Source organism: Oculina patagonica, chromosome 2 (assembly GCF_052425735.1).
Source record: "Oculina patagonica isolate OP01 chromosome 2, crgOcupat, whole genome shotgun sequence".
Classification (NCBI taxonomy): Eukaryota; Metazoa; Cnidaria; class Anthozoa; order Scleractinia; family Oculinidae; genus Oculina; species Oculina patagonica.
Genome location: NC_135759.1, coordinates 16,152,033 through 16,165,487, shown reverse-complemented (window position 1 = coordinate 16,165,487; position 13,455 = coordinate 16,152,033). Strand labels below are relative to the sequence as shown.

At 40.4% G+C, this 13,455-nt stretch overlaps 1 protein-coding gene across 1 annotated transcript; it reads right to left on the bottom strand.

Moving 5' to 3' along the window:
* Nucleotides 1-6,281: 6,281 nt before the first annotated feature.
* LOC144643201 (steroid 17-alpha-hydroxylase/17,20 lyase-like) lies at nt 6,282-12,110 on the bottom strand. The gene is made up of 3 exons (XM_078502383.1): nt 11,885-12,110; nt 9,092-9,249; nt 6,282-8,270 (listed from the first exon to the last, which is right to left on the bottom strand). Exons 1-3 carry the CDS (start codon nt 12,094-12,096, stop codon nt 7,108-7,110), a joined length of 1,533 nt encoding a protein of 510 aa, XP_078358509.1. The 5' UTR covers nt 12,097-12,110; the 3' UTR covers nt 6,282-7,107.
* Between the last annotated feature and the right edge of the window lie 1,345 nt (nt 12,111-13,455).

Here is a 13,455-nt window from a genome sequence, read left to right as displayed (position 1 = left end):
CTTTACGAATGCAGGAATTGTGGGTAAATTTTCGTTAAAAGAGGGATATTTCGTGTCATCCTACATGACAGGGAAGAAACCGGTGGTCCGCAAGTCGTCCGCACAGAAACTAATGGGAAAGAAATTGGTTTTTGAAAAATATTTGGTCGATCAATTAATATGCCACGTTTTGATATTATTGTTATTAATAATATAGAAGGCCCAAATTAATATTTAAATGTTACATGATAATTATTGATCATTTTTAGTTTGAACTTTCGGTTTGTTCTTTGCATTTTCTTAAAATTTGGTAAAGCCTATCCTCAATTTTATATATAAAAGGTTCCTATTTCTAAAAAAGTAAACCATACTTCAGCTGCCAAAATTTTAAAATAAGTTATAAGGCTCTTTCAAAATGCACGAGAAACTTCTGCTCTGTGTACTAAGTTCAGAGTCACGTCGCCATTAAAAAAGTATGACTGCCTTTTTTAAAGAGCCTGAGAAACTCATGCTCTGTCTATCAAGTGAGTCATGTCGTTTTTAATTTAATAACTCTGGACATTAAGTTGTTCGCGTCCATCTTTAGACAAAATGACGAAATTCCGACAGCGACATGCGGACCATTCTTAATTGCGGCAAGACAAGCTTTGAAATTTAGACTGGAGACATGCATACCTACCCTAACAGGACCTTATAAAAAGACGAAAAATACTACAGCTGCCCGGGTACAACTGAAGCTTACTTAAAGGTTCTATAACAGGGTCTCCGGCCTGATGATTAGCGCGCTCGACTCCGAGTCGAACGGCCCGGGTTCGAGCCCTGGCCGGGGCGCTGTGTTGTGTTCTGGGCAAGACACTTGTATAAATGGGTACCGGCGAATTTACTGCTGGGGGTTAACCCTGCAATGGATTAGCATCCCATCCAGGGGGGAGTAGCAATACTCCTAGTCATTTAATGCTATGGAAACCGGGATAAGCTCCGGCTGTATGGGCCACTTGGCTCGGACACAAACTTTACCTTTATTGATCCCAAGTTTAAGGGCCTGCAAGCTACTTTGTTATTCCACTGTTGCATCATTTTACCATATTAGGTCAAGAGAACTCCCAAAATATGAGCCAGTAATACACTGTAGAACAGGGAAAAATACGGACGGAAAGCGGAGTAACAACATTGGCCGTCTTTAAGGCTTAAAGTAATAGAGGAATAATAAATCCCTTATTCAATGGTTAATACGCGCGGACATAATGCTCATTGGTCGTATTTTTCCTCACCCCATTTTTCGCAACTTGTAAAATATCGGCGCGTATTATATGTTAGACCATCACATAAAGTATCTTTAAACAAATAACAGTGTTGCAGTGTAAAGCTATGTTATACCTTTTTTCTGTGAACATTTCTCCTTCAAAAATCAGTTATGCTTTGATATCTGAACGGACCGGCTGGCAGATTGCAGACGTTATCAAAGTTATCGAAAGCAGCAGGGATGACAGCTTTGTAAATTGAAGACCAAACAACCCACATTAGAGAACCGTTAAAGTGGGTGGACATGCAGTGGAACTCAATAGTGTTCGCGGGTACTCAATCTTTTTTCCATAGAAGGTGGCTATGCACCGAGGTCCAAACCCTTACCCTTTTATATACGATTTCTGTTAAAACAGAAAAGGTAACCCTGTCATAAATAGTACCCCTTTTACATACTTTCAGAAGCGATAATACTAGTACTAGTAGTAATTATTTAACGTCGTGACACAGAGATACTGCATCTATTTTCCTTAATTTTTCACCTGAATAACCAGTGAATAACCGCTTAAAATACTGAGATGTATCGACCGTTCAATGAGTCTGTTCGAGAAATTTTTGAAAAACCCTTTAATACAGTAATCAAAGTCTCTTCGAGATATCGACGTTTTTGCATGAAGTATGAGTCGAAGGTTTATCCTGTGCATTGTTCTTCGAACTTATCATTACAGTTTCTTTGTAGTTTAGTTTAACAATTTCCTATCTTCGCGGAGGAAATGCAGCCATATAATTTTGTCAAAAATGGCTCGTCCGCGCCGGGTATTTATACACATATTCCTTAACATTACACAAATAAACAGTGCAAATTTCACCGAGATCTGACAATTCTATACTTTAAAATTGCAAGGACCTTTCGAGGCAGTCGATTACGGCAGCGAAATTAGCAAATGAAACAGCAAAATATGCGTTCGACGCTTTGTTTTTGCGACGCCATATTTGAATTGTTATAGGTAGACCGCTGTTCAATGTGTTCAAGGCCGTATCGTTACGATTGCTCCACGAAAAAGCACGAAAAAAAATACGGATATTTCCGACTACTGTCGGAGAAAACATTGCGCATATAATTGCGGCGTAAACAAATCGTTACACTCAAGCTGTGTTTTGTCTAGGCTCTGCGAGGGTCGGATATCAAGACCCAGGATTAAACAAAAGCCATATATACAGTGAATGCTTTCGAATTATATTTGAAGATGAAATACGAAAGAATTTTGCTGTCTTTGACTGAAATTCCACTCGAACTGCGTAGATACGATCGCATGTTGTAAAGCCGATTCATGCAACATTGCTGTCAACGGCTCAACGCGAGGTCTCTAAAAGATAAAAGAAGCCTCTATCTCTTGCATTTGTTTTAACTTCAATAATATCTTTGAAAAGAGCGAGTTTTTTGGTATGGTTTATTTTTGACGTTTGTAATTTTTAAACGATGTAAGTGCTAGTGATTATTTATTCGTGTTTTAGTTACGCAATCCATTGTTTGTGCGACGCTTTTTATAGATCGCCTTTCGGACACACGTGCGTTGAGATAAGAAAGCTGACATGTCACTTTTAAAATTGTTATATAACGTTTGTAAATGTGACAAGTCACGTTTTTTCCACAAGATCGCAAGTGATCACCCACAGCGGAAAGTAATCCCTTGAGAAATTAAAACAGTCCCTCGAGAAATTAAAAAAGTCCCTTGAGAGTTTACAAATATGTGGTTCCAAATCTTGTCCACATAACCCCTATTCTACCATTTTAGCTTGTAAACAAGCAAAAACGTCGAAAAAACGAGTAGGAACCTGCATTTTCCCAAGTTATCCTAAACAGGTTCTTACATAAATGGCTATAAGCGCAAATTTAGGCTATACGGGCTCTTATTTTCTGAAGAAAAGTTTACATTGTTGCTAATAGAATTTTGAGTGCTATTAAGCCTTTACCTTATATGAAATTTGCATACCATTATTTTTATATTGCAACAGCATTGTTGCATGGTCCCCAATCTCCCAATCTCCCACTGGGCACTATGCACGTCTTGTTTCTGCGTATCTCTGCTGTCCAAAGTCATTACTGACGCACTTTACTTTTAACTGTTGACAAATAATTGTTGCGTCATCTACACGACTAAATATAGTTGTCACATAAAAACTGTCACATACAAATTGCTCGTGTAAACTGGCCTGAAATTTTACTTTTCGAATACGTGCTGACGGTGTCTAATTAAAAAGGGGAACATTAGGGACGGACCATTATTTTTTTGGAGGGGGGATGAAAAATATTGAAAAAAATTGTTTGCAGGGCCTGGAAAAACAAAATAAATTGTTTGCAAACACGATATGTATAACAAAAAATAGTAAGAATTTCGAAAAAAAATGTTTGCAGAGGTGCATAAACTAAAAAATAAAAGTTTGCAGGGGAAAATTTTTCATCACCCCCTCCAAGAAAATAATGGTCCGTCCCTTAAGTTGTATTTTAGTTACGATTACTAGACGTTCGTTGTTTCTTGATCATCTTCAATGGGGCATTTACATAGCTAAAACCAACGTCAAAGCGTGCCCTTTTTACATGGTCCCGCTCTCACAATTTCTCAGTACTAGCCTGAGTACCGGCCTCAAGAGTCCTCATGGGCTCGATGAGGATGAGTGAGTGTGTGTGAGCCTGTTCAAGGCGTTCGATTGGTTGTGGAGATGCGCATAAAACGGGGTTGGCTCGAGGACCGGCGAGTGGACTAGAAATGGCGAGGGGACTAAGGCGAGGAAGCGAGGGTTCTCTCGGCTTCTCCCCCACACCCCTCCCCTCATTTTTCGCTCGCCGTTTTTCGCGATGCTCCCCACCTAACCGAACGCCTGGAACAGACTAACGTTTTACTAAGAGCTAGTCCAAACTTGGGTAACATCTAAATGACACTTGTGTACTATTCTTTTATCCAGTGCTCTTAATTGCGTTCGACGAAGGAGAGCGCAAGCCTAATTCTGTTTTGCTTCCTGTGTCTTTTGAGTTGGTAGGCCTGTGCACTGTTATGCGGATTGAATCGAGCCGTAATGCGCGCGCAGGTGTATGGACTCCAAATTGGCCGCCCCGATTGATTTTTGCAGGGGCAAGTCTCGGCCGGGAAACTGGTGCGACGATATTTTAGTCTCGTTTTTGCATTGAATCGTCCCTTTTGTCGTCTTTGGTCGCTGTTCTGCACGCCTGCTTCACGAATTCGCTAGAACATTTCGTTTGGTCGCTAGATTGTGTACTTAGTAAAACTGTTTACTTTCGTTCTCGTGCAAGAATCGCCTCTTCTGTCGTCTTTGGTCGCTGAACTGCGACCAAAACTGACCGTTGCTTGTGGTCAAATAGCAAATGTTCAGCGGCCATTGTGCCACTTGATCATGGCTTGTGATCAAATAACAAACTTTCCGAGTTATGTAGCTCGGCGGCTGTTGAGCCACTTGATCATTACTTGTGATCAGAACACGGCGTTATCGAGTGATGAGGCTCGCATTTGCGTTAAACATTTGCACGGTGTAGACGACATCAGAGCAGATGAAGCGATCGAATACAACCAAACCATTGTTCAGTCAGATGAAGCGATCGAATACAACCGAACCATTGTTCAGTCGAGTAAATGCGGTACCGGAAGCATTCTTTTGTATAACGTGACCAAATCACGTCGTACACAGAGTTCTGTCCAGACTTCGATAAATGATACCCACAATAATTATGATAGTAAGCTTATAAAGAGATATGAAAGAGATGTCCGTGTTGTAGCTGGAAAGAATGGCCATAGGAGTTGTTCTGTTGCTATGATCTCTACAAATACTGAAAAATCTCAGGCTGTGAAAAAAGCAAAAAGCAACAGGAAACGAGACAGAGAACCATCTCGAATTTCTGTTCCTAGAGTTACTAAATTGCTTAGAAGAATAGACTGTCTACAGCCCTCTATTTTTTCGTGTTTTTCGATCGATGAGCGCGCGGTGAGAACGGCGAGAGAACTGGACGCCAGCGCAAAACGGAAGAAGCAAGAGGGTGGGGGGCGGGGAAAAAAGCAGACGAAGTGCGCGGGGGAGGGGGGCGGGAAGCGAGCGAAGGAAAATATTTCCAAAGATGTCTACAGCCCCTCTATTTTTTTCGCTCCCCGCCCCCCACCCTCTTGCTTCTTCCGTTTTGCGCTGGCGTCCAGCTCTCTCGCCGTTCTCACCGCGCGCTCATCTATCGAAAAACACGAAAAAATAGAGGGCTGTGGACAGTCTATTTGAAGAAAGAAATACAGAAGTAGACTTAAAAAACTAATGAAACATAATTTCCCAAGCTCCTCACTTATTAGAAATTTTTGTAGCAATTACAAGAAATGGTTTATATATTTTGTGTAACTCTGAACATTTTTACAGTAAATATGTTTTTTTCATAAACAAACAGAAAGAGAAAAAAAGATACAAGTATCGCACTGGTAAACAGAAAGAGTTATCAATTGACATGCTTCAAACAAAGTCTGACTTCAGTCACAATAGCGCTTTTGGTCATATTTTCCAAAGTTCAAATTTAAAAGGAGGTACGCTTCCTGCAAATGACAGTTGTAATTTGCCTTGGGTATCTCTTAATAGACTGTTCACAGCCCTCTATTTTTTCGTGTTTTCTCGATCGATGAGCGCGCGGTGAGAACAGCATGAGAACTGGACGCCAGCGCAAAACGGAAGAAGCAAAAAATCGAGAGGCTGTCGACAGTCTAATCTCTTAATGAGAGACTTTCATTAATAAGTTTAATGCCTTATGATGTTGGTGGGAGTGGAGACTGTTTTTTTAGGTCAGCTTCACACCAACTGTATGGAACTGCAGAAGAATTGCATTTTCAAATTCGTGCTGCTGGTATTAGGCACTTGAATAATCATCCAGAATTTTATGTTGAGAGCGTTTCTGACAATAGTTGGCAAGACTACATTCAGCAAATGTCAACACCAGGAACTTGGTGTGACAATGTAATTATCCAGGCAGTAAGTATTTTTAGTTGAAAGCAAATTCTGCAATATTAATTCATACTTCAATAGATTGCTGTTTCAAGTAAAAAGTGCTTTCTATGGAATTCACATGTTGCTGTTTCAAATATAAAATAATGTTGTCTGTAACCTTAAAGGAACAGTGCCACAGCTGAGTTTAAGTTTGAACTTTGAACTGTGTCGTTACTTTCATACTTGTGTGTTACACATAACACACATTCAAAGACAATCAATTGTCATTCATTCTTGGAATTAATAAAGTTATTGTTCACAGTTTATTCGCCATCAATGTTGTTAAATTATTCTTACAAAAATTTCACCTTCCTCTTTTGTCCCATCACCAACAAATTGTACAAGAAAAAGGGGAAATCTCAGTCAACACCAAAAACTACCCCTCCTTTCAAGCCTTACTCGAACGCATTCCCCTAATCGCTGATTACTACTAGTATAAACATGTAAATCGTTGACTTAGTTCTTACATATTCTTACAATATGAGTTTACCCCAACGCTCTCAAACACGCATTTACATACATGAGCACGCGGGTACCGATCTTTTAGGTTCGAACCGAATCAAATATCCTGTCTTTTGACTTAAATTCACAGTAATATGGAAAACGTCAAGTTAGTACTAAGTCAATGGTGCACTGGTGCATCTTTTTTTTTTTGGCGGTGGAATCTCATTAGCGTGCGGCGAAATGAATTAACGTCGATGATGTGATAGACTCGTGGTTAATAATACTGTGTGTGTGAAATCATGTTCTATTTTTAACTTTGTTGGTATAACCAGTTAGATAGGCTTCGCGCAACAGAGGCTTTTTTTTTTCATTTTTAACCTGTGCGCCCTATATTGTCTATACTACTTTCGTACTACTTTATCGACGTTTGATAGCACGAATCTTGTAAGCAGAAGGAGACTGGATGAAAGCTCCCTTCACGTTAGGTGGATGGCCATCTTCAGCTATCAACGTAAACGTATGAAGCATTAACGAGATGAACAAAAACAGCTCAATTTTAGCCAGGGCTTCGCCGGCGCAGACTCGGCGTCCAGCACCAAAAGGATAGAAGTTGCCTTGGTTCGTGACCAGCTTGCCATCTTCGTCAATATGACGGAACGGGTTGAACTCGGCGGGGTTTTCCCAGCATTTAGGATTAAGATGGACAGACTCTGTGTTAGCAAAGACGATTGTATCTTTAGGGACACGGTAGCCACACATTGTGGTGTCGGCCATAGTGAAATGGGGTACTGCAAAGGGCACCACGTTTCCGAGCCGTAACGTCTCTGTTATCAACGCTTGGATAAGGGGAAGACTGGGTCGGTCTTCCAAGGAAGGGCTCCGTTCGCCAACTACTTCATCTAACTGTCGATGAATATCCTCTTGGTACTTTGGATAATTGACCAAGTAGGCGATGACCCATTTCAATGTGGTGCTTTTTGTCTCGTAACCAGCGAAAAACATGTCCTCGATGGTGTTGATAAGATAGTCATCGGAAAGGAGGACGGCTCTTTCATCATCATTCCTGCATTCGGCTTCATGTTTGACCTGCAGAAGACCCGAGATCAAATCTTGCATGGGTTGTGCTGGATCAAAGTTGCTTTGTCGCTTTGTAAGGATTTTTCGAATTATATTGTGTATTTGAAAGAAAGGCTGGATCATGCGATCGTAGGCTTTTATGGGCAGGTAATGTGCCCAAGAGAAGAAATCTAGCATGGTTACCAGCTGAAGATCCTCGGCATTTGCTATGGCGTCCGCATTCAGTTTCAAAAGCCGGTCCAAATCTGGATTCGTTGTGTCGCTTCCTTCTCCAAATATGATCCCGCAAATAACATTAGCAACGACACGCATCAAAATATCCGCGGGATCAAAAGCGTTTTGACCTTGTTCTTCCATGAACTGCAGCAGTTTCTGGGCCTGGGTTGAGACCCGTCTTTCAATCAGGGGAATGTCCGAGAGGTACTGGCGCAAGGCCTTAGTGAAGAGACTGCGATGAAACCTCCAGGCAGGACCATAGTTACCTAAGATGATATCCTTGCCTCCTGCAGTACAAAATGAAAAGTACTTCTGTGAGAAATGGGTCACGGTTAGCAATTACAGAAAGGCTCTTCTTTCGCAAACGATTTCCGCCGAAAACTGAAAGGAGAAGCTTCCAGCCAAGTGGTGCATACTGCCGGAGCTTATCCCGGTTTCGATAGCATTAAGCAGCTAGGAGTATTTCTTCTCCCCCCTTGATGGAATGCTAGTTCATCGCAGGGTACCCCCCAGTATTATTTTGCCGGTACCCATTTATACACCTGGGTGGAGAGAGGCACTATGAGAGTAAAAAGTGACTTGTCCAAGAACACAACGCAGTGACCCTGGCCAGGTCGCGAACCCGGCACGTCCGTTCCGGAGTCCTGCACGCTAACCATGCATTAGGGCACTGCACATCCAAAACTGAAACCAAAGCACATTTTGTCGTGATCGACTAACATGACACTAGAATTGGACTGCGTATTGGTATGGGTGTGCACTTTGAACTGCAGTTTTAACAGTGTTGTTGCAACAGTGTGATAAATAAGTGTTGCCGGATTTATCCAAATATAACTTAGTGACTGGGAATCACATCAAAAATCGAGACAAAATTGGTAGACAAAAAAGTGACAAAAATATGCAACATCCACCTGATTATTATTATTTTAACTGTCTGAACTGTAGACGTATTTCATCCCTTGTATCGGAGCAGTAAAAAATTGAATTCTCAAATTAGAATAAAACACATAAAACTAACATATAGATACGACAAATCCTATGGGGACTCCAACATAGTAAGACGGCGTTCTTTAATTCTTCTCATGAAACCCTAAGAGAGACAGCTTACCTAGGGTTTGGGTATAAAAAGCATACGTTTGTGGTCTTCCGGCGTAATCGCCAGATTTCTTTACCAACATCTCATTAACAGCCTCAGGAGTGGAGACCAAAACGAACTTGTAACTTCCAAGTTTCACGGAGAAAATACCACCGTAGTTATCTCTAAGACTGAAAAGTAAACGAAATATGTAAGGTTAACTGAAGTCCAATCCCACAGGTCGAGGGAAGCTGAAGGGATAGTGATAGATATATTACTGCCTTAGAGGTCGGATGATTCATGCAAAATTTCGATTGTGCGCGCGAGCGTGTTTGCGTGTGCGTGTGCGTGTGCGTGTGGGTGTGCGTGTGTGATGTTTCATGTTTTATGTGTGTATATTGTGGACTTGTGGTTTAATTAATTTTGGTTCAAATATTTAAAACCAGTTGGATTTGTATTTTTCTTTGATTCAAATTATAATAATGAATATGAGACAAAGGAAAATTAAACTGGTTTGAAAAATTTTAAACGAAACATAAATTTGTCTTTTGTCGTTAAAATTAAAATTAAACTGGTTTGAAAAAAAATTAACAAACATAAATTTGTCTGCTGATCAGTGGTCGCTCTGTCTAAGCTCACGCGTGTAAATAAGTTAACTCCAATATCAAAATTTTTCTAAGGATTCTTTTTGCTGGACGGTGATGTTTCTGGGCCTTGGAGTCGAGTGAAATGAGATTCGGACCAGGCGCGGTGTCGTAGAGATTTGCCCAGATTTCGAATTCTATCAGTTCCATGATACTTTTTCGGACTTTCCTTAGTAATGTTGCAGTATTAGCTCTTTTATATGCAATAATTGTTTTAGTTACTGGTTTATGCTGTTTTTTTTATGCTATGAAAAATTTGTCTTATCAGATCCAAGACGACGGATTTGATGAGGTCGTTAACAACAGACTGAACCATCTTATGTTGGAGAGCAAGCTCCATGCTAATACCATAACGCTTTTAAAATAAACTGATATTGAAGGAAATTAGTGTACGGCCAGGTCGTGGTGGTATCCGGTGTGAGTTTGCATGTACGTTCGACTGAGGTTACTACGCAAAAAAAGTGCGATGGTCTGCTGACGTCAAAAGCACGAGATGTTTCCAATGGAAACTAGCTCTGACGCTGACTCGTCCCCAGTCGTCTTCATACGTGCGTGCTTCTCCCTTTGCTGCGTGCTATATGAAGACGACTGGGGACGAGTCAGGCTCTGACGCCCCTGACAACAGTAGAATCAATAATTAAAACTTGGGCGCGAAACTTCCCTCGTTGCATATACTCAACGTTAACCGACATAAAGAGTAGTTGTTTGCGCCAAATTTTCAGAATGAGCTAGAATGGCCTTTGAAGGAGTCAAGTAGGCCCTAAGGCATTTAGGGCTCATTTTGCATATGAGGCCTGAAATAGCCATTTAATTTCTTGATTTTAGAGTCATTTTACAGTGCATGTATGTGGCTCCTTACAGTAGTTTCACTACAAATTCTATTTTCTACAAGCTGAAGTCATTAAACTACATAACTTAATTAACCTTGTTTCACCTGTAGCAGAACTGAGACGGCTAGTTTCGCTTCAGGAAGTTTGTGATCGAGCGTAACATCATTCTCTTTTACATGCTTTTATATGTTACATCAACAGTCCGTTCACAATACGTGTTTTAGTAGCCGAATTTCTTTTTATAGCTCGGTAACGAAAAATATGTTGATAACGTATAAACGACATAAGTTCTGTACGCATTCCTAACTGTTACGATTGAAAATCTGGACGATGAGAATCGATTGACGTAAATTGAAATTGGATTGCTCATTTTAATAAGCACATTTTTTTAAGGAAAAATATGGATGCTGCATAAAAATATGTAACCACTTTAAATTTACAGAGGGAGTTAAAACGAAAATGGAAAACGCGTAGGGGAGAATTTTTAAAGAACATTTACCCGAGGAAGTTAGGATAAATAATATATCTGGTCGCTTCAAGGATCACTCATTTATATAATGTTTAATAAATGAGCAGTAGTGTTTTATCAAGTTTAAAACACGAGGCGCAGCCGAGTGTTTTAGACTTGATAAAACACGAACTGCGAATTTATTGAACGGCTTAAAAATCTTCTGATGTAGATCAACTCATTCTTGCACTAATATTTAGATTTGGGGTTATTTTGGCCTAGCAAATTGGACGTAAAGTTTAGCCGTGTCTTTATCAGATATAAAGACGCTCATTAAACATTAATTTCTTTTGTATTTTCTTTATAACGCCTGTTATCAAGCACGATATTAAACGCAGAGCGATCGAGGCGGACAATTAAGTACAACCATCCATATTGCACGATTATAGTTATAATTAAATTAGAAAGTTTTTTTTAATTGGTAGCAGCCGTGTTCTAGGGTGTGTATGATTTTCTTAGTCTTTCAGCGCTTTTTGTGTAAGATACCTAACATTTAACATAGGTTTTAGCTGTAACATATTTGTATTCTCTTTGGCTGAAGACCTCTTTCAGTTGAGACTTAATTCAAGGCCAGCTTATTTCTACAGATATTCTCGGAATCTCAGTAATGGTTTTCGGATAAAAGTGCCTACGTGACATTGCTGAAAGCCAGCCATCCCAGCTTCCTCAAAAACGAAAGCCGCCTTTCTATTTCACTTGAGAAAGCAAAGTTTGATGGCTTGGTTGGTTGGGCTGAGCCGTATCCACCGTAGCCGAATGCTGCCTTGCCATCAATACAATTTTAGCTAATGGCTTCAGTGAACGATGTAACTCGGTCAAAATGGTCGTGTATAATTTTACTGACCTTTGAAAAACGTCGGTAAGTTTTTCCGCCTTGGCGTCGAGGGAAAACACGTTCCCTGAAACAGGAAGAGTCGTTAAGCGCGGACCAGGCGGCATGTTCCTGAACTCGTACAACACCATCAGGTAATGCAGCATCAGCAGCAAAAGAAACACCACAAGAACATTTTCAAGGCTTAGATAACTGTGAATCGTGAGGAACACCGGCCATGCCATGTTGTGCAACAAATATTCACAAAATTGGTTTAATCACTGACTTAGCTTACTGCTTTGTGCTTGTCCGCACAAGTAAATCACTGAAGCGATACTTAAAGTCTGTTGCACACGAATGGAAAAGCTTACTGGAGCGCTATTTAGCCTCTGTTGCTCAAGTAGAGTATATAGACTCACTGAAGCGTACCGACGAGAGTAACGCCTTTTCAGGTCTAACTTTTTAATCAGTTCACAGTGTTGAAAAATTACCTAAACCAATCAACTTGAATTTATTTCAACTGCAGTTACGCCTTGATTATCACTGTAGGTTTTCTCCTATTAACCGGCGAAAAAGAGCGTTGTAGAAATTAATCGGCGGGTTATAAAATAAATAAACCTCTTTCTGGCTTGCTGGTATATTGGAGAATAATGCCCTTGGCTAAATAATTAGCCTTTAAAATTTCACAGTTGCCCTCGAAGCTTCGCTTCTCGGCCAACTGTTCATTTTGCGGACAATCTTTCACTCTCGGGCATTATCCTCCAATATACCAGCCGCCTGAAGGGTTTTATTTACTAAATATAAACAGTCAAGGCAATGCCAGCTATTTGGGGGGATGTAGTTTGTCTATTATTATGACTGAACAACTGATGCATTCCTTTAGTCATAAGGCTTGATAAGTTTTAATTTCAATTGATCATTGTTGTTGTTGTTGTTGTTTTTTTGTTTTTTGTTTTTTTGGGGGGGGGCTAAAAAAAAGATTAAGAGGGGGGGGGAGTATAAATTTCTAATGAATAAGGGGGCCATTATATATGACAGTGACTATCTATCAAATCCCACCAGCCCCCCCCCCCGCCCCCCCCCCCCCCTAATGTGGCTCCTTACAGTTGTTTCACTACAAATTCTATTTTCTACGTTAAGTCATTAAACTACATAACTTAACGTTGTTTCACCTGCAGCAGAACTGAGGTCGTTTCGCTACAGGAAGTTTGTGATCGAGCATACCATCATAATTTCTCTACTCTTTTACATCGGTCTACATTTTTTTGCATGTAACACCAACAGTCCGTTCAAAAATGTGTCTTTTTATAGCTCGGTAACGAAAAATATGTTGATAACGTATAAACGTAGAAACTAGTGCGTAGAAACTAGTCTGACTAGTGCGTAGAAACTAGTACGTTTTGGGCTTCTTTTGGCCTTATTCTACGTAACAATAATGCAGGAAGAAAGTAAAATTAACCAGTGCGATGAAGAAGACGAAGGATTTAGCGACAAAACAAGCCAAGCCATTGCCAATCCAAGCCAATCCATTGACATCAATCTTTACCAGCCGTCGGCCCGATGTTCAGCGTTCTGTACTTCGGAAAGTCGACTTTTAGTGTGGA

What these genes read in the sequence shown, in the direction of transcription:
- LOC144643201 (XM_078502383.1), bottom strand. Translation starts at nt 12,096, where the DNA reads ATGGCATGGCCGGTGTTCCTCACGATTCACAGTTATCTAAGCCTTGAA. An exon ending in CTTACCGACGTTTTTCAAAG is followed by an intron (nt 9,250 to 11,884) that starts GTCAGTAAAATT and finishes TTTACTTTTCAG; the next exon opens with TCTTAGAGATAACTACGGTG. An exon ending in TTTTTATACCCAAACCCTAG is followed by an intron (nt 8,271 to 9,091) that starts GTAAGCTGTCTC and finishes TTTGTACTGCAG; the next exon opens with GAGGCAAGGATATCATCTTA.